Here is a 26,284-nt window from a genome sequence, read left to right as displayed (position 1 = left end):
ATCCTCTTTAAGTCCAAGGTCCTTGAGTTTAGTTCCTATGGTTTCTTCGGTGCATTTTATCGTTTCAGTTCTTCTATTTAGGTCCTTAATCCATTTTGAGTTAATTTTTGTGTGTGGCGATAGACGACAGTCTAGTTTCATTCTTTTCCTGGTGGCTTCCAGTTTTCCCAGGAACATTTATTGAAGAGGTTTTTCTTTCTCACTGTATGTTCTTGGTTTTTTTGTCAAAAATTATTTGCCCATACAAATATGCATTTAATTCTGGAGTCTCGATTCTGTTCCACTAGTCTGTGTGTCTGTTTTGCTGTCAATACCATGCCATTTTGATTACTGTCGCTTTGTAGTATAATTTGAGGTCGGGCAGAGTGATGCCTCCAGCCTCGATCTTTTTTCTCAGGATGGCTTTGGCAATTCGGGGTCTTTTGTGCTTCCATACAAATCTGATGACTTTTTGTTCTATTTCTTTAAAAAATGACGATGGGATTTTGATGAGGATTGCATTAAATCTGTATAATGCTTTAGGTAATATGGTCATTTCAACTATGTTGATTCTTCCAATCCAAGAACATGGAATATCTTTCCATTTCTTTGTATTTTCTTTGATTTCTTTTATTAGGGTCTTGTAGTTTTCATTATATAAGTCCTTCACATGTTTTGTTAAATTTATTCCTAGGTATTTTATTTTTTTGTTGCAATTGCAAAAGAAATTATTTTTCCACTTCTTTTTCTGACACTTCATTATTAGAGTATAGGAACACTATGGATTTTTGAACGTTGATTTTGTATCCAGAGACTTTACTGTGTTAGCTTATTGTTTCTAGTAGTGTTCTTATGGAGTCTTTAGGGTTTTCTATATAGAAAATCACGTCATCTGCAAATAGTGACAGTTTGACTTCTTTGTTTCCTATTCGGATGCCTTTTATATCTTTCTCTTGTCTGATTGCACTCGCTAGGACCGCCAATGTTATATTTAATAACAGTGGCAATAGTGGACAGCCTTGTCTTGTTCCTGATCTTAGAGGGAAGGTTTTTAGTTTTTCACCATTAAATATAATGTTGTCTGAGGGTCTGTCATATATGGCCTTTATTATGTTAAGGTACTTTCCTTCTATACCGATTTTGTTAAGTGTTTTGATCATAAATAGATGCCGTTTCTTGTCAAAGGCTGCATCTATTGATATGATCTTGTGATTCTTATTTTTTAATTTGTTTATGTGGTGTATCACATTAATCGATTTGTGTATGTTGAACCATTCCTATGCCTCTGGGATGAAACCCACTTGATCGTGGTGTATAATCTTTTTAATATGTTGCTGTATTCAGTTTGCTGGTAACTTATTTAGGATTTTTGCATCATTTATGAAAGATATTGGTCTGTAGTTTTCTTTTTTTGTGTTATCTCTACCAGGTTTGGTATCACAGTAATATTGGCCTCGTAAAATGTGTTGGGAAGTATTGCTTCCTCTTCGATTTTTTGGAAGAGTTTGAGGAGAATAGGTATTAAATCTTTAAATGTTTGGTTGAATTCACTGGTGAAGCCATCTGGTCCTGGACTTTTACTTTTTGGTAGGTTTTGGTGATTGTTTCAATTTCCATACTGCTGATCGGTCTATTTAGATTTTCCAGTTCTTCTTGATTCAGTCTAGGAAGGTTCTATTTTTCTAAGTACTTGTTCATTTCTTTCAGGTTATTAAATTTGGTGTTATATATTTTTTCATAGTATTCTTATATGATCCTTCATATTTCTGCAATATCAGTCATAATTTCCCCTTTCATTTCTGATTTTGTTTATTTGTGTCCTTTCTCTTTTTTCTTTAGTGAGTCTAGCCAGGGGTTTGTCAATTTTATTAACCTTCTTTCTGAAAGAACCAGATCTTTGTTGCATTTCTTTTTACTTTTTTCTTTTTTTGTTTTCAATTTCATTTATTTCTGCTCTAGTTTTGATTATTTCTTTCCTTCCACTGACTTTAGGCTTCATTTGTTCTTCCTTTTCTAGTTTTTTAAAATGAAGTATTAGGTTTTTTATTTGGGCTCATTCTTGTTTTTGGAGATAGGCCTGAAATGATATGAACTTTCCTCTTATGACCACTTTTGCCGTGTCTCAAAAGTTTTGATATGTTATACTATCATTATCATCCATTTCTATGTATCTCTTAATCTCTCTTTTTATTTCTTCTCTGACCCACTTATTCTTCAGTAACATGTATAATATCCATGTATTTGTGGTTCTTCCTGATTTCTCTCTGTAGTTGATCTCTAGTTTCAATGCATCATGATCAGAGAATATGGTTGGTGTGATTTCAATCCTCATATTTATTGAGGCCATCTCTGTGTCCCAGTATGTGATCCATTCTTGAGAATGTTCCATGTACACTAGAGAAGAATGTCTAAGCAGCTGTTTTAGGATGTAAGGCTCTGTAAATGTCAATTATGTCCAGTTGGTCTAATGTGTCATTTAAGGATGTTATTTCCTTATTGATTTTATGTTTGGATGATCTGTCCATATCCAACAGTGGGGTATTTAGTTCCCCTAGTGTTTTGGTCTGTTTCTCTCTTTAGTTCTGTTAGTAATTGCTTTCCATATTTTGGGGCTCCCTGATTGGAAGCATAGATATTAATAAGTGTTATGTCTTCCTGGTGCATGATTCCCTTTATCATTATAAAGTGTGCCTCAGTATCTTTCTTTACCTTTTTTATTTGGAAGTATATTTCATCTGATATTAGTACTGCTACTCCCATTTTTCTCTAAATGCCATTTGCTTGAAATATCATTTTCCACCCTCTCATTTTGAGTCTATATTTGTCTTTGGAGCCGAGATGTGTCTCCTGGAGGCAGCATATGGTTGGATTTTGTTTTTTGATCCATTCTACATCTCTGTGCCTTTTTATTGGTGAGTTCAATCCATTTTCATTTAGGGTGATTATTGAAATATGAGGCGTTCTTATAGACATTTTATCTTTTGTTTTCTGGTAGCTCGGTGTGTCCATTGCTTCCTTGTCCTTGTGTTTCGGTTTTCTTTATTTTGGTTGGCTTTTGTGCGTTTTCCCTCTGGTCCTTCTTGTTTTATGTTATATACTTCGGTTCTGAATCTTTGTGCTTACCATTATGAATATGTAAAGGATAGTTATACACACACACACACACACACACACACACACACACACAGTTGTCCATTTTCTTCTACACATGCCCTATCTCCATTCACCTTTGCAAATTTGGATCTTTGGATCCCCACCTTTTCAGTTATTATAATCTCAATTTGTCCCTATGTATGCTGAATGCTCATTATTATCTTGTTATAACAATTCTCTTCTTATTATTTGCGCTTATAATGCCTTGTTCTTAGTAAGGGTTGCACTCCTCTGGTTCTATTTGCCCAATAGTCACTTTGCTCCTAATTGTGTGTGTGTGTGTGTGTGTGTTTTGTCATTTTGATTTAGGTGAACTGACCCCTTTTTGTATTTCTTGTAGTGCAGACCTCATAGTGAAGAATTCCCTCAATTTTTGTATGTCTGGAAAAGTCTTAATTTCTCCTTCATATCTAAAAGAGAGCTTAGCTGGATACATTATTCTAGGCCAGTAGTTCCTTTCACTTGATAGTTTAAATATTTGATTCCATTTCTTTCTGGCTTGTATGGTTTGCACTGAGAAATCCGAGGATAATCTAATGGGTTTTCCTGGCTGCCTTGAGAATTCTATCTTTGTCATTGATTTTTGATAATTTCAATATAATGTTTCTTGGTGAAGGCCTTTTGGGGTTGAGATAATTGAGTGTTCTGTTGACTTCTTCAATTCCAAGCTCCAGCTCATTCCTTAGATTTGGGGAATTCTTGTCCACTATTTGTCTGAAAATGCTTTCTACTCCCTGCTCCTTTTCCTCCCATTCAAGAATTCCCATTATTCTTATGTTTCCTTTCCTGATGGTATCAGCTAGTTCTTGAATTTCTCTTTCATTATTTTTCAGTCTGGTTTCTCTCTTCTTCCTTCTGATTTATTACTAGATTTCTGTCTTCGATATCACTGACCTTTCCTCCATTTGGTCGACTCTATTTCTCAAGCTTGATATTTCATTTTTCAACTCTTACAGTGTGTTTTTTATCTCCAGAAGATTTATTCTGTTCTTTTCGAGGGTTTCAATCTCCTTGCTCTGCTCATCTAGTTGTTTTTTCAATTCCTGAAATTGTTGATATGACTCATTTCAGAACTCACTGAGCTTTTTCAGAAGTACCGTTCTGAATTCTCTGTCATTTAAGTTGCATATTTCTATGTCTGTAGGCTTATTTTCTGGAGATTTTTCTTTTTCTTTCTGTCATCTTGGTTGTTAATGGCGTTTAATGGACTATTTCTCTGCCTAGGCATTAATGGGAATGTATTCTGCTGTTTTTCCAGAAAGAAGATTTATTATATACAGGTTTCTCTATAGCCTGTTCCAAAGAAGGTGCTTTTCTTTTGGTTTCCAGTCAGTGGTTTCTAAGCCTCTTGGATCACTGCTTTACATAAAGCTTTAAAAATGCCTTTTTGTTTTCTGATAGATATTTAATCATGCTCACTACCCTCAGTTTCAGTCCCTGTCAGTATTAGCAACAGTTTTGTAGCATTTGCTCAGATTCCCCTGGGGCTCCACGGTATTCCATATCAGAGAGTATGGGGGGAGGGGCCCTTTGGGTTGAGGGTTGGGAGCTTCAGCTCAGTCTTAGTTTTGCAACGGGGTTGGTAAAAATCAACTGTTGTTTCTTTGCTGGCTGCTTCTCTGCTTTCTTCCCTGATGTCTTGGCCCTGCTGCAGGCCACAGGGAGCTCACGGCTTTCCCAGGCAGGGCTATTCAGGGAACTCGCCACTCCTTCTCCCCTCCCCCTCCTCCTGCAAGTAGCTCTGGTAGCTGTGAGGGGCAGCTTCTTTATTTCTCCCAGTCCACCACAGAACACCTGGGGTTCTGATTTGCAGTAGCTCTTATGCACAGATCCCACTCTCAGACATGCTGTTTCGGTGTCTTTTGTTGAGTTTTAGATGTTCAGCTTACTGTTATTTCAAGGGGAGAGATCTGGGGATGTCTCTCACTCCGCCATGTTTCCAAAAGTTTCACCAGATAGCAATTTAACACTTGGATGCAACTATGCTGTCTTTGGAGTAGAAAGAAGTGAATTATTTTATAGTTAGAATCCTTGTGATGTTGGAGTGTCCCTAATGTTATTATTAATCTTTTTATTAAATGTGGCTGCTACTCCTTTTTCACCATCTGGGCTTTGAATAACAATAATCACCACAAATATGAGAGATTAAGCTTGTATCCCAGACTGAGCCATTCACTTGGAGAGCTGAAGTTGTTCAGGGATAATGTACACAAGACACGTCAGTAGAGCTGAACAAAAACAAACTGTGTGGTTTTCATTCACTGCAAAACTTGCCTTTCAGATCACATTTCCACAAAGACCATCCACTTTATGAAACAACTCTTCCTTCCGATGAAGGTATTTATGTCAGAATCCAAACAATTTTTTTCACGCATTGGTAGGTTTGGAACTCCTTATTAAAATTGGAGGTGTTTGCCCCATGATATAATAGGTTACGTTCTTTTCAATAAGGGGGAAATAAGGCAGAGGGCTGAAAAAATGTGCCGTCATGAAGTCCTTTTATTCTCCCCCGAAATTTCGTACATTTTGACAAACCTGTCTTACTAAAGTGCCTGGGTGCTGAGGCGGAGATGAGCTACACAAAGCAGATGAATAAAGGGAAATGATTCTTTTCAGAAGACACCTGAAAGGGTGAGGAGAAAAGATAGAACAAGGAGTGCCAAGGGGTTTTGCAATACTAGGTTGTCTGAAATGAGATTGGAAGGAAGCTCAGAGACGAAAGATTTGGTGTGCATCATGTCCTGGAAGCATTATAAAAGGAGTATTTTATAAAGGAGAAATCATTAAAAGGATTCACACATTCATTTGCATGAATTAGGAAACCCGGGAGAGTGTCTGAAATGTATTGCAAGTGCTGGCCTGAAATGAAGGCCACTGATTTCCCCACGACATCAGACATCAGTGCGAGCTGAGCAGAGTTAAATTAACAAACCTTTCCAGCCAGCGTTGAAAGATCATAGCCTCCAATTATCTGCATCTCGCCCATAGACTGGTCATTCTAAAAAAAAAAAAAAAGAGAGAGAGAGAGAGAGAAAAGCCAACATTTTAGTGTACAAGGAAACCTGTAGAGCACAGTTTCTCATCTATCCAGCTAGTGGCTAGCTTGCGTCTTACAAATAAATACAGCACAAATAGCTAATCCAGGTTCATGGTTGCCTATGGTTACCAAGAGCCACTCTCCTGCTCCTAGTCCTTGAGACAAAGCATTCTAAGGCCTGGGTGGGAGAGATTGTGTGCAGAGCAGATGGAAGGAGCAGAGGGAGGACAAACAAACCTAATTTTGGCACGAATATCTGTGGAAGGTGCCTGAACCTCTCCTGAGGCAGATGGTATTGGAGAAGACAGTCACACTCTTGGACTTCTCGGGGGGGCGGAGGGGGTCATGGGGGCCCCAGGCAGGGGCCAATCATTTGTCAGCTGTGCCGACGTGCCCCAGTCAGAGTTCTACGGTGAAGAGCAATTAGGCTATGGTTCCCAGAGAGATCAGAGGCTGCCTCTACTCCCTACCAGCTCAGGCCCTGTCCCTCGCCTGATGTCAAGGGCAATTCTTACAGGCTATGGATCAAGAACTACTGCATTTAAACATTCAGACATGGATGACGAAGCCCCAGGAACTTTCTGCAGTTGCAGGAATATGAGACCCAGGACCCTGTTCAGAAGACTTTTTATTCAAATTCCTTTAGAGGTTATGAGGATCCACTTTCACAAATGTTTATGCATGGTACATCATCCTGTCCTAATTAAACCTCGCTCTCACACGCACACGATAAACAAAATACAGATCATCCCTTAGTGAATAGCACCATCGAATAACAGGGACACAAAACAGGAAACAGAGCAGGCAGGTTGTTTTGTAGCCTCATTTTCAAGACGCGTTCGCAGAACTGAAGCAGATATCCTACAGGCCATCGGCTTGTGACCAAGCGGTATTGCAGTAATGTCACGACCCCCTGATGCAAACAGTAACCCAAGGGAGACGACGACAATACAGGCACCATGTCTACACTGCGCGGAACCAGCAAACAGCTTTGGTTGTTGCTGCAGACAGCTGGGGCTTCCTCCACTTCAGCACTTTCTTCCCTCATCCTGGCAAGAAGGCCCTGCCGCTTTCTGGGTGGAGTTCACGCCATATGATCCAGATAGAGTTTGTCATAGAAATCAGCCAAACAGTAAATATAACAGTTTTACCAACGAAGCAGTTTCGTCTTTTTACCTTATCTTTGAGGGAGTGAGGAGGTGGGGGAATGACCTTAAAATGTTTCACTCCTTAACTCCTTAAAGCAAAGGAGTGGAGAGAATGCTCGAAAGTAGCCCACTATGTTAGATGAAACCAGTAACTTTTTTCTTCTGGAAACTGATCTCAGAAGGAAAAAATCAAATACCCAGACTTCCTCAATCTTTGGCTGTTTTTGTATATGCATATATAACCATATATTAACAAGCAGTCATGTCGGTAGGTTAAGAACTTGTCAAAAATGTCAAAGGAAAATTTTTTTCTTGTCACTTCTGGAGGTGCTGTGACATAGGAGTTAACAAAGGGAGAATTTCTGCGTTTTAGACTCAAATACATTGTTAATAGCAGCAGGAAAAATAAAAATTTCAATACCTCCAGAGGACTGAAGTATGCAGAATTGGATACAACTATTAAACCACAAAGTTTAATGTAAAAAAATGAGATTTACACTCTGCCAGATCAGAGTAAATTTCACAATAATACTTCTGTTATCATCTCCATTCTATTGATTAAAAACACGATACAGTAGAAAGTTAAGTAATGAGCTCTAAGTCACACGGCACTGTGTTCCGAGGAAATCTTATTTCAGAAGGTCTTACTTAGTCTAAGTTCATAACATATTTTTAGTATTAGATTTGTCCTTAATTAATCTGGAACTTATATCTTCCAAGTCTGTATATAGTCTATTATCCCAATACCTGTCATTGATTCATTTTTTTCCCTACTGATTTGAAATGTCATTTTTTATTTTATCCTTCATTCTCATATGTGAAGATCAATTTTTATATATTTTTTGTTTCATTAACCTAAAATGTTTTGGCTTCTGGTGGAGCAAGTCCCACTTTTCTGTTCTTTTTAGAAATTGTCTTGACTACTTTTTTCGCATTTATTTGTCTATCTGGTGGGTTGTTATGAAGAGCAAAGGAATTAAGACATATAGAACATTTAGAACAGACTGGCACATGGTGAATTCTCAGTAAATGTTAGATATAATTGATTTTTCTCCCTCTGTCCCTCCATCTTTCTCTCTGTCCCTCCTTTACTTTTCGGCAATGGTCTCCCCAGTCCTCCCTGGTACATTGGAGTCTGGGGCTCCCCGCGTTTCATGACTCCAGAGAACAAGCCTTTGTCTCTTGCTGGGATGGAGAAGGGAACTTAGAGGTCCAACTCCTCCATTCATATGCTTTCCAGCACCTTCCTGCTTTCAGCCAACTCGTCCCTCACTCCATCTTCTAAGAACCTGGTGAGCCCAACTTATGAGACTTTCAGGAATTCCAGTGCAAGAATCCTGTACATCTCATGAACATTTCCCTCCAAGGCACTTAGATTTTCACTTTCTCTATGTGGCTGTCAGTGGCCTTCTTTAGCAAGTGTGGCCTCTTAAAAAACACAGGGGTCTTCTCCCCATCCTCTTTGTCCTTGTCTGTGTGTGTGTGTGTGTGTGTGTGTGTGTGTACTTTGTTTATGTCTTTACCATAGTTTCAGTGGGGTTTCAGGAGGGAATAGAGCTAATTATATGCATTCGATCAACTGTGTTCAAACACATTTTTCTAATGGTTCAAAAACATTCTTATATTCTTAGACTTTATGTATTTTTAAAATGTCATTGGTTTTAATTCGATAATATTTTATTTGGGATTGTTCATCTTATCTTCATAAGTAAGATTGACCTATAGTTTTAAAGCAAAGTGATACTAGCCTCGATAATGTGGTTCTTTACCTTTTTTCTATCCTCTAGAAGAGTTTGCATATGAATGAATTTATCTGTTTTCCTAAGGTTCAGTAGAGCTCAGAAAAGGTATTATTAAATTCCCAATTTATAGATGAGGAATCCGAATAAGAGTTTAAGTAACTTGCCCAATGAGATAGATACAGCTAGTAAGTAAAAGAATTCAGCCCTAAAATTGCCTGGCTCCATACTATTCTAGTGGAACCTCCATCTCCCAATATTCCTAGGAGAAAGAAGCACATAGTACACCTTTGAGATTAACAAGGAGAGAGAGTCCTGGGATTGTACTGATGAAGTAAATGTCTAGGTGAAATGTCTAGGTGAAATTAGCATGTTGGTAGAAATGTCGGTAGAGGTGCTATGAGTTTACTTAAGTAGTAAAGAAAATCTCTGATGTTGAGTCTGGGCATCCATGGAAGAAATATTTTGGAAATTATGCTAGCTAAGATAACCGATCTCCAGGTACCAAAAAAAGAGCATGTCCGACAGGCCAGCAGGTGTGGTGATTCCTCCGGCAGAGAATTTAGACTGCTTAGATAATGTTTAGACAAAACCATAACTGAGGAAGAATAAATATCCTGAATTCCTGTCCTTTTGAGGAACTGGAAGAGGAAAAATCAAGAAAACAAACAAAGAATCACTCTCTGAGCTGTTTATTTCCAAAGTCAGTGCAACTTGTTTCAAAATCTATACACACAAAAGCTTTCTTGATACATCGGCCTCCCCAGATGCATTAACTTAGCTTCCCCCTCCCACTTTTAGCCTAATCCTTCCTCTCAGCTATCCTCCTGTGCTTAATAAGGTCATCTAGATTATACCAAATGGATAGAAATGCAAAACCAAACCCAAAACAGTTCATTATATGAAGTTTTAATTATCAAACTGGAGAGCTTCTAATGAAAATGTTACAAACCGCTGAAAAAAACATTTTTTTTTTTGAATTCTAACATTTGATACCAAGTCAGATTATGAGGATAGGTGATTGGTTCCAGTATCCACAGTTTTCTTTTCAACCACTGGTTGATGTAGGACATGACCCTTAACTGGGTCCCTTAGTCCTTTAAACTGCCTGGGGCCAAAGTGGAGAAGGCACGGTGAAGTCAGAGCTGGTGTGGTTTTTATGCTTCACCTGGACCAGCTCCACTTGTCTCTGTTATATCATTGGGTTCAAAGTAAGATGATGGGGGCAAAAAAATTTGAAAACTGTCATGTTAATGTTGTCCTTCCTTGAAAGTGATGGATTTTTCTTTTTCTTTCTTTTTCTTTTTTTTGGTTACCTGTTCATTTAAATACTCATTTTCTTCTGAGATTGTTGTTGTTTAGCAACTCGTTCTTACAACCTACGTGGGGTGAGTATTGAGAAAGGAGAATACAGAGACCAAGTGAACAGGCAACTGGTGTCCGGTACACTCAGGGACCTGAGTTCCAGTCACGGCTCCATCTTCGATTGGTTATAGGACCTTGAGGAAGTCACTTCACCTCTCTCTGCTTCATTTTCCCTATCTATAAAGAGAGTATATTAATAGTTCCCATTTACAGGATTATTGAGAAGACAAAAAGAATGAATACACATTAAGCAGTTAGAAAAGTGCCTGGCAGGTGGTAATACACAGTAGCCTCTGTCTTCTCACCTGCTACATCCACCTGAGTTTCCTCACATTGGCTGTGATGGGACCTTTGTTTAGCTCACTCAGCACATTCCTGATATGTGTACGCCACATGCTCTGTGGTTAACGCTCAGCTGAGGCTGACAACTACCCGTGAGGCATGTGGTTAAGAAGGACTCACGTCCTTCCATCGCCATTCTGTATTGTGGTGAGAGCCTTGGTTAAAAAGGACCTTATTTGTGTGTTCCTTTGGGGTTCCTTTGTGACCCCCCCAATTCCTATGCTGTGCTTTCTGGAGTTTTAAAGTGGATCATTTGGTGGGCATAAATTCCATCATTCCACTTGGCTGTTTTCATCCTTTTCCTCAACAGACAGAAGATATCTAAGAGATCGCGCTCCGAATCACTTTTATTCCTACCATCTCTTGTCGGGTCCTTGCTGGTTCTTCTACAGAGCCATTTGTAGTCAGCAGAGCAAGGACTTAACCTTGAAACTGCTTTACAAGATGGTGGCAGATGATCTGCGGTAGAATATGAAAATGGACGGCCAGGTTCCTGATACTTTCCCAGGTCTGGCTGCATTTTCACCTTGGGGATCATGAGATACTCCAATTCCTTCCTATAAATCCACCATTTTAGCTTAAGGCCATTTAAAATAGATTTATATGACTCGCAGACAAAAAGATATTATGCTAATTTATAGGAAAAGCCAACATTCGCAAATTTCTATAAATATGATTAATGACAAATTACTTATGACATATCTCGGCACTGCCAATAAACACCACCGCTTTATCTCCCCTGTCTCGGCTCGTGGTGGCTCATGCTTCACCTCTCCACCTTTCTTCACAAAGGTAATTCTTACTCTTTTTTCAAGACTCAGTTTAGGCCTCATCTCTTTTAGGAAGCTTTCTTGGAGTGCCCCAGACTTCATCTGTGTTCCAGTAATACTCTACACATATCTGCATGTTAACGGACCACATCCGACTAGGATTTTCTGCAAATGTAGCATGTGCTGGTGAACGAAAACCCCTTTGGCACAGCAGCCTTATTTTCATCCTAATTGTGCCCCCAGTGGTTGCCACATTGTGGCGTCCAGTGTTTGTAAGATGTCCAACGCTGAAGCAGTTAGGTACCTGTGTTTTAACTATATTTTTAATACTTCCTCCCCTACTCATTTTAGATTAAATGTTCTGAGGCAGCACTTAGTTTTTCTTGCTGAGTTCTTTCTCCAGCCGTCTAGAATCCTGAAAGAGCTTACTGCCAATGGCAGACAGAGAAAAAAAATAATAAACAAACACATGAAAAAATATCTGCAAAGCTCAAGTGAGAGGGACATAAATGAAGATGACCTGAGTACCTTGGAAGATGGGCAGATTGAAAAAAATATAGACCTTCGTCTGGTATGTCTGAGTGATCCCCACCCAAACTAGATTTCTTTATTCTCATGACTATTATTTTATTATCTCAGTTCCCAGCCTCCTCAGTATTTTTGAATGCTTAAATGCAAAAATCCACATGAATTCTGAACACTAAAAATGTGAAAATTTGTATTATTATGATATTTTATTATCAGTAATTCATTTTATGATTAGTAAAGGATATATTTTAAAGCACAAACTAGCTGTGCTCGCTTCTGCCCGCACATATACTAAAGACAAACTAGCACTTTAACCAGGAAAATAAACAAATATATATATATATGTATATATATATATATATATATATATATATATATATACACACACACACACACAATTTAGTTCATTTGAAAGTACACATATGCTTTGCATTTGCATTTCCTGAATTTGGTGTATCTAACTTCACAAACATGACATGACTTCATTCAAAGACAAAATGGCTTACTGTTTAATGACAATGATTTATTATTCTATTGTGATCGGTATTCTACTCCACCCAGTCTCTAAGATGGGTATTGGTTAACTAAGAGTAATCCCCGCCCAATGAAGAAAGGTTCTTTTCTTATGAGACACAAAAGGATACGGGTTAGAAATAGAACCACAAACATATGAAGATGCTAGAGGCTGATAGCAATAATATAGGATCATCAAGAAAAAAAAAAAAGGGAGGGGGAGAACGAGAGACCCTTACTTCAATTTAGTTATAACAGACCCCAGGAAAGAGGAAACTCCATTTAAAAACGGATTCAGCTTTTTTGCTTTCCATGAACTCTGTTTGAAACCTTGAAGCAGGATATCCTTCTGTTTTGAACATTGGTATGGACTTGTTTTGGTTTAAGTCGTGTTTTTAAACTGTGGATCAGAAGAACGAATAAGCTGATCCTCTTGACACATCTGAATGACCCCAGAAGACTTCAGTACAATTTTTAAAACATTTACCACCATATCCCATGGTATCTATTTCTTGAAAGACCATTTTCTCCATACAATTTCCCCCCGCCCCAAAATTACTCAGGAAAGATTTATAACTATAACTTAAAAAAAAAATAACCAAGTAAATATTGATGTTCAACAGTAATGAACTCTTAAACCAGCTCTCCTGAACTTGTTTTAAGATTGCCAGGGGATGGAATGGTGGACAGAAAGGGCTGAGGGAGGGAACTTGTGGCAGACCCCACACCCAGGAAATCTCTAGAACACTCACCACTTTTTGGCATTAGACTGGACCTATCTTTATTCCCACCCAATTATACTGTGGGTCCAAGAAGTTCTGCTACCTTATATCATTTAGTTCAGAATATTTCTGGAGATGCCCATGCCCTCAAAATAAAATCCAATTTTATCATCGCAATGGGCAGGGCCACCCTGACAGCCAGGCGAAAGGCATTCTACCTATCACAAGTACTGAAACACAAAGACTTGTTAATTCGGTCTTATACGAAAGTTTTCTGGAAAGTTCTGTAACAGTTTGAGCTAATCGGAATTGTACAACAAGGACATGTGTACTGTGGCCCTTACAGGGCCAAGTTTGTGGTGGGGAGAGTGGTGTTGGAGAAAAGCAGTGTTACCTTGGGATTCCAAAGCATGGCTGGTATTTTTCAAGTTGGCCACCCTAAATCGCCCAGGTGAATCAGAGACCAGACTCCGCTCACAAGGTACAGTGTGCATTGGAAGGAGGCATCTGAGTTGGAATAGAAATGCGTGAAGGAGAAAAGCCTAGCTGCCCCATATCCCTGAGGAGCTTACTGCGTCCCGTGTGGGGTTCGGGCAGGCTCGGTCACCACCCAGAAGTTGGTCCTGGGCCCAGCATATCCCCGCCCTTCCCAGCAGACACATGACTGTGTTCAGGCTTGCAGCCTGCTGGGATGAGCACTGCTTCTTTAGTCTCAGCTCAGGTGATCTGGGTAGAAACAAAAGCTGGCCATGGGCAAAGCTATAAAGTTTTAAAGTGAAATACTTAAAATTTAAAGTTAACTATTTAGTCATATTCTATGGGGATCTGCAGCTGTACTCTTGCTCTGAGCCCCTTAAATATTAGGGGCAAGCCTGACTTTGAGAACCTTTATTGAGCATTTACTTGGCGACACGCTAATGTTACTTACCTGAATCCTAACAATATCCTATGAGGTATGATCTAGCAATCGCATTCCTTGGCATTTCCCTGAGGAACTGAAAACTTGTGTCTACACAAAAACATGCACATGGATGTCTACAGCAGTTTCATTCATAATTGTTAAAACTTCGAAGCAACTAAGATGTCCTTCAGCAGATGAATGGATAAATGAACAGTGGTATAGCCAGATAATAGAATATTATTCAGTGTTAAAAAGAAACGAGCTATCAAGCCCTTCATGAAAAGACATGAAGGAACCTTAAATGCATATTACTAAGTGAAATGAGTCAATCTGAAAAGACTTCTACTGTCTGATCCCAACTACGTGACATTCTAGAAAAGCCAAAACTATGGAGAGAGTAAAAAGATCAGTAGTTGCCCAAGGTTGGGGGAGGAAGGGATGAATAAGTGGAGTACAGATGATTTTTAGGGCAGCGAAACACTACAATAGCACAATGATGGATATGCGTCATTATACATTTGTCTAAACCCATGGACTGTACAACACCAAGAGTGAATCGTAATGCAAACTATGGACTTTGCGTGCGTATGATTTGTGAATGTAGGTTCATCAGTTGTACTACATGTACCACATTGGTGCAGGATCTTGATAGTGGGGAAGGCAGTAGGTGTGTGGGGGCAGGGAAGATAGAAGAACTCTGAGTCTTCCCTTCCATTTGGCTGTAAACTTAAAACTGCTCTAAAAAGTTAAGTCCATTAAAAAAAAAAATCCTATGAGGTAAAAGGTACCACTCCAATTTAAGTAACTTTTTTCAAGCTCTGACAGCTGGAAAGTGAGATTAACCCTGTCTTGCTCCAAAGCCTCCACCTACCCATATGTTTTACAGCTTTTCTCTTCAGTCTGATCAGACTTGACCTTTCTGTGTGATTTGCTACTATATTCTCTCTTCCTCAGTGCTTACAAGTGTGCATGTGAATCACCTGTGCAGACTGTGATTCTGTCTCGGGTGGGGCCTGAGAGCCTGTATTTCTAACAAGCTCTCAGGTGATGGGTATGGGGCAGGTCCCATAGGCCACACTCTGAGTCCCCAGGGTCTATGTTCCAACTTGGCTAAATCTAGTTCCAACTTGACTAACCTCGCGTTTTATTACCTTTGCATCTTACAATGCTCCCTTCACACAGGATGTCTTTCTGCAAAATCTCTGCCTCTCAAAACCATAATCTTCTTTTGATACACAGTTGAAAGTTGATTTTCATTATAAATCATCATCCAATGCTCACTCCACCACCACTGTCAGCCAGAATCGACCTCTCCAGCCAATGTGCTTTCTTTGCATTTAGCAACAACTCATGTAGCACCTGTTTCTTCTTTGTTATACTGGCTATTCTTCACTCATTGTTTCTGCATCTGTTCACTTTTGCTGTTTTGAAAGCTACTTGAAGATGGAGACTTTATATCATCCATCTTTATAGGTTCCCTAACACTGAGCTGGGCCTTGTATACAGAGACACAGTATGTTAAGGAAAGGGACTCAGAACCTGCCTTGCCCTTTCTTTGAGCTTCCTGATATTGGTCTCTTCTATAAAATAAGGACAATAACATCTACCCATTAGGATTGCTGTGAGGTTGAAATTAAAAATCACAGATTAAATGCTTTGCCCACAGTAGGCTCCAGATAAGCATTTATTGAATTTGATTTTCCTCTTTTATTATCGATATAAGGGCAGGGGGTGAACATGGGAGTGAATTAATGCCAGAGCCAGGCGTAGGACCAGGAGTCTTAACTTTTAGGCAAATGATATTTCACTCTATCAAGCTCTACTTCACTTTATTTTGATTATGTGAATAACTCCTAGTCATTGAGGTAAATACAATTGATCAGGATTTACAGAAGAAACCAGAATATTATTTCCTGGTCGATGCTTTCAATGCAAATTACTGACTAAAATTCAAATAAGGTTTAGAAATAATAAGCCTTTGATATATCCTTATATCTTGGCAAATCAAAGTAACACAACATATTTAATGTGCATCGATAATGTAGTGGTATGTCTATGTAACTCAAAACAACCAAATTTAAAAATAGTTAGTAGTTTCCAGATTAAACGTGATCATACAAGAAAAAAGAAATGATTGTGATCAGCTATAATCATTGCCTTAATTAATTACTCACTGAGACACCTGGGCAAACTCACCTGATTTGTCATTGACTTTATCCAGAAAATGGAGTTACTATTAACTGCCTTACTTGCTTTTCATAGTTCATGTAAAGAGCAAACAAATTGTCAATATATGCACACACAATGAAAAATATAGCCAAGTTTCTATGTGCAAAAAATTATTAGCAATATCTTGAGGCATAACACAGAGCTAGGGGAAAAAATTTATATGAAATATACAGAAAGTGAAAGTATTAGGGAGAGCCAAATATCAAGTGTTTCATTTTCTATTATTATTTAGTCTCTGCTCAAACTTCTCCAGGTATCTAATGAGACATGAGTAATATCTAAGAAGGTCAGAAAACAGAACGCTTCTAGAGCCACCCTCCGTTTTCCAGAATAAGAAAAGATGGTTTATTTGATGTAGGCATGTTGATTGGCAGTGCAGGCTTGCAAATTCCTTCAGTATTAAGTCATGTCTTCAAAACTGGGTGGGGCGCTGAGTTATTAAATATTTCTTCTTTTCCTCTGGAGGCCAGGGCTTAGAAGTAGCTGAGGGCTACATATGAACGGAGTTGGGTGGTCTTGGGAAAATTCTGTGTAAACATCGTTGCTCAACTAAAAGTAACACAAAACACTGCACATCTGTCTGTCCATATTATACAAATAGAATCTGGACTCCATTAATGTGCCTGAGGAATAAATTATTTTCTAATAAATGTTTTTATAATCACAGTGAAAAGGAAGGTTCAGGACACCAAAGGAAATGATATTCTTCTGTACCAATTTGTTGGCGGAAGCCTGGAAAAGGAGTGGGAGACGGAAGTTGTCCACAGCTGTGTCTAACTTAGAGCTTGTACCTTCTTAAATAAGGGAAAAATAGAGTTCAATGTAAAAGGCTACTGTGGTATACCTTATCCTAGACTGCCAGCGAGGAATGCCAAATCACCAAGGAGGGTGGCTTTCACTCTCAGTTTTGGCTAAGTGATCTAAGAACAACTCCTCAATGAGACATTCGATGGAGGCCTCAGACCTGGCAACCTCTGTGCTCTGAATGTCAGAATGTCCACATGACCTGGGAGAACAAGGGCCAGCAGCTGTGGAACAGCGCACGAGAGCTCTCTGGCTTTTTTTGCATCTAGATAGTGCTAATGAATAAAACATCTACTCTTCTCTGTCTTTGCTCCTGTTGAGTATTGGTTATCATTGGCCGATGAGCATGAAGACCTTTGTTTTGTTTGAGGAGGACAGAAGAAGTCTGACTGAGTCAGATGTAGCAGGAAAGAGATGAAGAGGATGAAGGGTGATATGAACACCATTCCCTGTCTGGTTCATTTAACTACATTTGAGCCCTGATGTTAGAGGATTCGACTGCTTTCACTAGAGTCTGTAAGATTCTGGGAGAGGTTAAAGGTCTAAAATAGATATTGGCAAAAGACTTAAATAGATATCTCTCCAAAGAAGATGTGAATAGCTAACAAGCACACTAATCGTTAGGGAAATATAAATTAACGTCGCAATGAGATAGCTGCTCTATTCCTTTGAATGGCTAAAATTATAAGCCATACCAAGTGATGGAAGAACTGGAGCTCATACACTGCTGCTGGAGTTATGAAAGGAATAGTGGCTTTGGAAGACAGTCGGGCAGTTTCTTATAAAGTTAAATGTTCGCCTACCATGAAATCCAGCCATTCACTCCTAGGTATTTACCCAAGAGAAAAGAAAGCATATATCCATACAAAGACCTGTTACAAATATTCATAGTGGCTTTATTTACAATAGTCCCAAACTGGAAACTATCCACATATTCCTCAACAGGTGCCAAGCAGATATGGCTCGGAGGAAGTGCCCACACTAGAAAATGGAAAAGCCTCACACTGCTTGCTGACTGGCCATTTTCAAAGAGGATTTCATATCAGGTGTAAGTATTTGAAAACATTTTTTTTAAAAAGCTCACTTTTTAAAAAATTAATAAGCAGATTGAATTACTGTTAAATAATTTACACTCTTCTGTAGCCAAAATTTCTAGGAACTTGCTCCAAATCCTTACAACCCCATTTCCTCCATAGAGACCAACTCCTTTCAGAAGTCTTTTAAATTGGTCCAAGTCACCAGTGTTCGATTAAGTCACTTCTTATGTACAACTTCTAGCCTCCTTCTCTTCTACGCATCACTGTTTCTTCTGCGTGTTCACCCCGGATTCTCATCTGCTCGGACCGACTATGCACTATTATTTTTACCCCTGCGCAGTCAAAATGAATCCTCTTCTCTCATCTGCCTCATGATAAATGCCACTGGGGCCAATTAGGCGATGCAGCCAAGGTTCTGTGCTCCCACGCTCTTTAAGCACACCTACCTCTACCGCTGAAATTCAGTAACAAATTGTGGGTACTATAAACCACACTGGTTCACAAATGGAAAGGAGCTGAGGTACTTCAGGAGGCAAGTGGTAATGAAAGTAATACTCCTTACTGGAAAACTGACATTTCAGATTCTACTACAAGCATTAGTTATTTCTGGAACATTAAAGACTTAAAAGCAAATGTGTTACCACCGGCAGACCTGGCTACATATGAAGGGAACATTAATGAGTCTCAAACCTGCCATACAGCATTCTATATTTGATTTTTATAATACTGGCTTTTATTTGGCTCAGAGGGATAAGAAGGAGTTTTCAAATTAAAACCTTGGGATTTAGCTATCAATAGATAATAAAATTCCCCCAAACTCTGATCACATAATACCTGTTTTTGTAATGACACATGGAACTGATAGGACAACGGAAGTAGCACATCTTTTATTTATTTATTTTTTCTTTTTTCTTAAAAAAATTTTTTTTTTAAATAAGCCACCATCTTGACTAGAACTCCGCAATATAATATTAGTATTAATGCTTTACGTTACATCATGCTAAGAGGGTTAAGTCTTAAAAGTTCTCATAATAAGGAGAAAAACATTTTTAACTATGTGTGGTGATGGATGTTAACTAGATTTATTGTGATGATTATAAAAAATCGAAAAGAAATTCAGAAGGAAACAAAACCTGAAAAAAAAGTTTTCATGGCTCCATCTCTTATAACAAAGAACATATACATTAAAGTTTTTGAAAATACTGGTCTTTCTCATTTTCTTATAATTAGAATATGTATCATTAATTTACAATATTAATATTAATAGCTAACCTTTACTGTGATAGATAACTGTGCTGGGTTTTATCACTTTATTTTCTAGATGAGAAAATGGAATCTTAATTAAATGGGTGGTCCAAATGCATTCGGTAATTGGCAGGGCCAGCATAGACACCCAGGCTTGTCCATAGACATCAGAGTCTTCCCACTTGACCATTATGTTGAACTTCAGGAAAATGATATAAATTAATGCTCTTTGACTTGGCAATGCTCGTAGTGGCAGAGGTGCTCAAAAATGAAGGCCCGCAGGTTTCTACTGCATCACGTCTATTGGAAATGGGATGAGGGCAAGACAGGAAGTGCAGAAACCGCCTGCCTCCTGATAACGTTACCGTGGACCTCAAAGGAAGCACTGAAACAGGGCAGCTCCGCTGGCGCGTGGGCCGCTGGAGCTGCTGCTTCGGCCATGAGTCATGCTCTTGGGCCTCTGGCTCTGTGCACACTGACCGCTTGATCTTCACTCAGAGATTCTGGAGAGGAGGCAAGGTGTGTTTTGCTCTGTCATGGTCATGTGTAATTGTGGGAGAGAAGTGGCTTCTTTTTCCACTTCATGTAGCTCGGAGTTCTGTGAAAGCACTATGGGGCCAACCTGGGCGTGTGGATGAGGCAAAGTGGCTGACACCCGGGTTCCCACTCTGCTTTACCCACAGAAACTCTGCTTTTGAGGTTTTATGGAACATATCACTTAAAAAAGTTTCTGTGCTGAAAAAAATGTTTGAAAAACCTCAAGCCTGCTGGGAGAGGGTATAGCACAGTGGTTAAGATCATAGCTTTGGAGCTTGACATCATGGGTTCAAACCCAGGTCCGACCACTCCTGGACTATGTGACCCCCAGAGCACATTAGTCTACCCTTCTGAACCTCAAATATATATACTCATTCAGGACTGGCATCAGAAAGTGCTGGTTATTAGTGCTCCTGCCTGGCCCTATTAGTGGGTAAGGAACTAGAGGGGAATCTGGTTAAAATCCAGAAAGAAAAGTTCCCTACCTAGTTTGTAAAAAAAAAAAAAAGAGAAGAGAGAGAGAGAGACTTGGGATCTGGATCACCAGATAGGTCTGAAGTAAAGAGAGGGGTTTACCTGTGTTATAGCTTTTAATTAGGAAACTGGATGTATCGTAGAAAGAGTAAATTCAATCCTTCTCCTATTACATATGTGAAAACTGAGGTCTAGGGAAGTGGTGACTTGTATCAAGGTTAAATTAGAAACCTACATATCTATAAATCGTTCTGTTTCTATATCCATGTAGGTTTTTTTCTTTCTTCTGGAAATCTCTAAACTTTCCTATTCAAATATAAAGTAGATTTCTATACATGAAGGTGGGGAGCTGATGTGAGCTTAGGGAAAAGGTATAATACTAAAATACAAGCGATAAAGGGATAGAGGGATAGAGTGGAGGTTAACAAAAGAATTTATTTTATTTTATATATTTTATTTAAATATATTTTTTATTTTAATTTTATATATTTTATTTTTATTTATTATTTATATATACACACAGTAGATTGATTAAAAATGAAAATCAATATGCTTTAATGTAATTTTTTAAACCTATTACACCAATAATGATACATTATTACAGACCCTACTATACTCAAAAAAATTTCACGTAATTTTCAGACTGCTGGAAGCTAGGTCAATGCTTAATCTAAAACTAAAATGAACATAGTGCCTCATCCTTCTTTCTTTTACTATAGCGACGCAGTGAAAAATCTCAAGCATCAGCTCACTCTTTGGCCACATCACGCCAAAACCACACATGCACAGAGGGGCTTTTAGTCCTGGACAACAGGGGCACAGAAGTCAACAGCATGTGCTGTGACGGTTGCTTCCTCAGGCCTTTAATTATGAGACGTGGCCTGTCTTCACTCAGAGCCTCTTGAGGAGAATCCCAGTGTCCACTAAATTCAAATTCTGACAACGTAATGCCAGTTTTAGTCTTCCTAATGGAAGGGGAGAAAAAGATGAGAGCAAATGCACCCTATTTGGAACCACTACAGAGGAAAGAGGGGAAGTGTGTCATTCAGTCTGGTGTGAGGAGCACTGGGCGGCCAAGCATTGCAAACGCTTTGGGAAAGGATGATGTGGATGAGTCCTGAAAAGTGCCTCTGCGAAACTCAAGGTCATTCCGATTCCTTACCAAAGACAAACTATTGTGAGTACATTAAAAAAGAGAGAGTAATTTGAATCAAAAGAAAGTCTCCTTGGAGTCAGTCTTCTGGCCAGTTAATGGGTTTTCCCATCCCCCTTCAGTCACTAAATCTAAACTTAACAAAACCAAGCAAAATAAAGCAAAAATGCTCCTGCTGCCCACTCTCATCTCTTAGGCTGTTTATTTGATGACTTCTCTTCCCCTCCTTCCAGAACGAAGAAGGTTGTTGGTATTTTGGATGAAAATTAGCCAATATAATGTTTTGACAAAACCCTCCGATGGCAGGAAAGTCTGTTAGCATTTTGATATAGTGAGTCAGTCAGCAGTCAAGGCTCCATGGGGTGATAAGAGGACCATTAGCATGACGCTTTAAAATGTGATGGCAATCCAGGGCTTCTTTATAAGAATGACCTGTTTTTCTCAAGAAGTTTAAACTATAAAAAACAATGAGGTAGCACTTTTTGCCTGTAAGATTGAGAAACATAATAAAGAGAATGATCACATCCCAAGGTGGTGACAATGAGTAAAACAAGACATTTTTGTGAGCTGCTGTCAGAAACACACATTAAATAAAACTGACAGGGAAATACGGTGATACAGTTATCAAAAGCTTTCAAAGTAAATGCAGTTTTAAGAGCAAGTCTAATAAAATATTAAGAGATGTGGACACCATTTTATGAATAAAGATATTTATCACAACATTATTTATAATGCAGGAAGCCTTTAAGGAATTTAAATGTCCAACAATAGAGCATATCTGAAAAATAAATATATGCATATAGCAGGATGCTTATCCACCACCAAAAGTGATATCATAAAGTACTCTTTCAATATGTGTCCAACTCCGGATTTTCTTGAGTACGAGTGATAGGAACCTTTTTTGAACTAATTTAAACAGAAAGGTGATCAACTGAAAGGAAGAGTCGAACAACTGAGCTTAGGAAGACAGAACACAGGGCAGTTTGGGGGACAGTGAGACTCTAGAACCAGGGACTCGGACGGCCTCAGCACTCTCTCTTTCTCTCGTCTTTACTTCAACTTCATCTCTAGGTTCACTTACTAACAACCTCATTACCCGAGAAAGAATTTTCCCCTGTAAACTCTGGCGTGAAAAATTCCAAGGAAGACTTGATTGGTCTGGCTCAGATCACATGTCTATCCCTTGGACCAATCACTGTGGCCAGGTGTAAGGATCAGCCTGCCTCATGTCAGATACCTGCCCTTAGATCAACTGCTGTGATGAAGGGGGCAATTTGGACTCCCTGTGAGAGGAGTGGAGTGAATGGACTAGCACAGTCAGGGCCACTGGGGCAATTGCTGGGACTGGGGGAGCCATTCCAATTTGTCTCCCACAACGTCAGTTGATAATATTATTGGTCAATGTTTTCTTTTTACAATAGTTGGACCTAGTCTTCTTGTGAAGTTGAGGAGTAACCTTGTCTTGCTTTATTTTAAGAAAAGGGATTCCTTGGTGACTCCGTGGTTGGAAAGTACTCTGGAGTAAAGGGCCCTGGGTGGGGTCACTTGTAGGAGTCGGGCTTGGATATTTCCAGAGACGCAGCTTGAGTGTGACTGGATAGATGAGCCACTGCCCTGACAAAAGACTTTATATCCCCCACAAAACTTACTGGGTAAGACCTGGGCATGGGAAACAACAATTTATCTATTATATAGAAATCTAGCAGAATTTTTCTAAAACATACCGATTTCTAACTAACCAGAAAGTGGACTCTATCTTTAGAGAGGCCATATTTGAACCATATTCTTTTCCGGGGGCGGGGAGGAGGGTGGCGCAGAAATACAACATGAGCCTTTAAAAATCCAAGATCTCAATGCAATAGAGACAGATGGTTGTGAAAAATCATGGTCATTTAAAATGTTACCACAAGTCTACAGCCATGCTGCCCTGAACAAACCCGATCCCATTTGATCTCAAAAGCTAAGCAGGGTCGGGCCTGGTTAGTAATTGGATGGGAGACCACCTAGGAAGACCAGGTGCTGTAGGCGTAAAAAATTAAAAAATAAGGGATTGTAAGCTGATGAGGTCCTTGCAATCTGTGAGGTCAACCAAGGGTTGCCGTGCCTAAAAATAAATAAATAAATAATAAAATAAAATAAAATAAAATAAAATGTTACCACAACAATGAAATACTCCAATTCCCTCAGAGAATAGCCAACAACATTGCAAAAAGTGTTCTGAATTAAAAGTAATGCTGTCTTTATGAATTTTCTTTATTATAGAGATGTGAATATCTGTGGATTTTCACCTATTAGAGATGCTTACTGCCCATCGACAGGCAGAAATCCACAGTTCACCTAATATACTGAATCAACCTAATTTTCTCTTTTGAAAAATCACAACATTTATTTTATATCGTTTCTCATATTGCTCAGTTGAGAGAATTTAAAGATTCACCTCTTCAGAGTTTCTTTCCAAATATAAATTCTTGTGAAAACCTAAACCAATAGTGAGGAGACGTGAGAACAGAACATGGCAGTGCTGTGACCCCAAACCCCTCGAGCCCTGAGCGTGTGCTTCACACACCATTCCATGCCTCTGCTCAAAAAAGGGGTGGATACCAAAAAGCCAGAAACGCTGACGCAGGGCTCTATGGCTGACTTTTCACGTGACCTTAGGTAACCTGGTATTTTTGCAACTGAATTTTCCCTATCAACTTCTGCAGCTCCAGCGAAGGTGCTTCCTTACTGTGGTCCATTAACAGAGAATCGATACCATGGAGCCTTCTAGAATCTCGCGTGGAGATAGAAAAGAATGTGCTAACTAACTTGTGAAAGAGTAACCTGGTGAAAAAAAAAATAGACCTTTTGGGATACAGAGCTCTTTATTCTTTTTAAAATATTTTTTCAAATCCATTCACTGTATTTGTAAAAAATCAATTGTTTCTCCTACAAACCAAATAAAAAAACCTACATCATTACTTGCAAGCCCAATGAGTTTGAACTTTAGTTGCTAAATATTGTACACGATTATTTTTAGAATTAAAAAAAAACCAATAACTAGTGTGAAGGCTTTTTAAAAAGACTTGGAATGAATATTTTTTATAAATAAAATCTATGCATAAAGATCATTTTTAAAAAGGAAAAACCCTGCTTCTTGTGCATGCCCCTAAAAAAAGAAATTATTTTATGGCCCCCTGTCATTATTTGGTGTTTGAAATTAGAATTCTAAACTTCTAGTTTGAACGGTGAACCTCAAATTATCAAAATACAAAGTAATTATAACCTAGAATTCATATTTTAGCATTAGAAATGTGTCTAGTCTTATAAAATGCTTCAGAATCATATGTCTCAGATATCATCACACACTTTAATAGCAAATTTATCTCGGTTCCTTTATGCATATGTAGTTGGTCACAAGTCGACAATGAAAATCTCTCAATTTGTCACCCCAATAAATTTACTAAATAAAATAAAAATAAAATCCTTCAGTTGTCAGGCTCTTGTTTCTTGAACGGCCAAGCATCAATACCGTAACAAAAAAGGGATCTGCAGCAGTGTGGTAATGAAACTGAGTGGGCGTTTCTTTTTTTGGCATAATGTCAGCAATTAGAGTAAGGGAAACTGGCATGGTTGAGAACATATGCGTATCGTAAGATAAAAATAGAAGTTATAGATGGAAAGTTGCTTTTTAAGAGAAATAACTGCCATGGCCTAACCTCACCCATATGCACTAAATAAAATGTGTTGTATAAAAGGCTGAAACAGGATATTTCTAATCTTTCCCATGTTGTTGCCCTAGCCACACGTATGATGTCTTATTATTATATGAAATCACTCTTCATTTGCTGTGAATTTCTCTTCCTGAACATCTAGGAATATCCAACTCCCCCAACGGAGGTGCAGTGTCTTGTCACAGGTATCCATCCACAAGGGCACAAGTCCCGGAACGCCCCCGGGAATGCCCCCACAATCCCTGCACCCTCCGTCTGTGGAGAGAGTGGTTGTTAGGTGGGTGAGATTGCACAGAGCGGGTTGCTTTTGGCAGGGAAAACTCTGCCGCAGCAAAGGTGGCTGAAAGAAGATGATGGCTTAGAGCGACGGATGGATTACTCATCCAAGCTGCCCTTTTAGCTGGATGCCAGAGCGATGTGAATGCCCAGGAATTTTTTTTTTTCTTAATGTTTAAATCTCTCTTTTGCAAACCAACAATTCACATTCTAGTTAGGCATTAATCTCTGCCTGGTTCATTTGATTGGCCAACTCACAGAGCCATGGACCCAGACCAAAGGGCTCACCACTGCAGGGCCCCAGTTCATTTTTATCTGCTCTGTGGCCATGGACTGTCCCTTAGCTATAGCCAGTCATCGTGCAAAAATGCGCGTTGTTGGAATCTTAGAGCGGGAATGCATTCTAGCAATTGTCCAGTTCTGTCATTTCACAGTTGAGAGATACAGTCGACTTATGTCCAAAACCTTGTAATTCAAGAGATCACATCAGAACCAGGACTAGAATCTGGAACTCATAAACCCAATCTCATGCAAATTGCCTCTCTTAGGAAAGAAGACTCTTCCTAGAAGCTCCAGAGGAAGTCGATTTTTACATTTTTCCTCACACTTGGGACCAGAG

At 39.0% G+C, this 26,284-nt stretch overlaps 1 protein-coding gene and 1 pseudogene across 8 annotated transcripts in view; one reads left to right on the top strand and one right to left on the bottom strand.

The window, feature by feature from the left end:
• The window catches only part of PRTFDC1 (phosphoribosyl transferase domain containing 1), an 83,557-nt gene that overhangs the window by 17,334 nt on the left and 39,939 nt on the right, over window positions 1-26,284 (bottom strand). For all 8 annotated transcript variants that reach the window (XR_004953137.1, XR_001594418.2, XM_016124871.2 and 5 more), the window contains exon 4: window positions 6,065-6,130. Coding sequence is in view for 6 of the 8 variants with exons in the window: in XM_016124871.2 (XP_015980357.1) it covers window positions 6,065-6,130 (66 nt within the window). In the remaining 2 variants the exon portion in view is untranslated. The remainder of the gene's footprint in view (window positions 1-6,064; window positions 6,131-26,284) is intronic.
• Window positions 23,586-23,704, top strand: LOC118608764 (annotated as a pseudogene).

Source organism: Rousettus aegyptiacus, unplaced genomic scaffold (genome assembly GCF_014176215.1).
Source record: "Rousettus aegyptiacus isolate mRouAeg1 unplaced genomic scaffold, mRouAeg1.p scaffold_m13_p_10, whole genome shotgun sequence".
NCBI classification, from domain to species: domain Eukaryota; kingdom Metazoa; phylum Chordata; class Mammalia; order Chiroptera; family Pteropodidae; genus Rousettus; species Rousettus aegyptiacus.
This window is presented reverse-complemented; position numbering and strand designations above follow the sequence as displayed.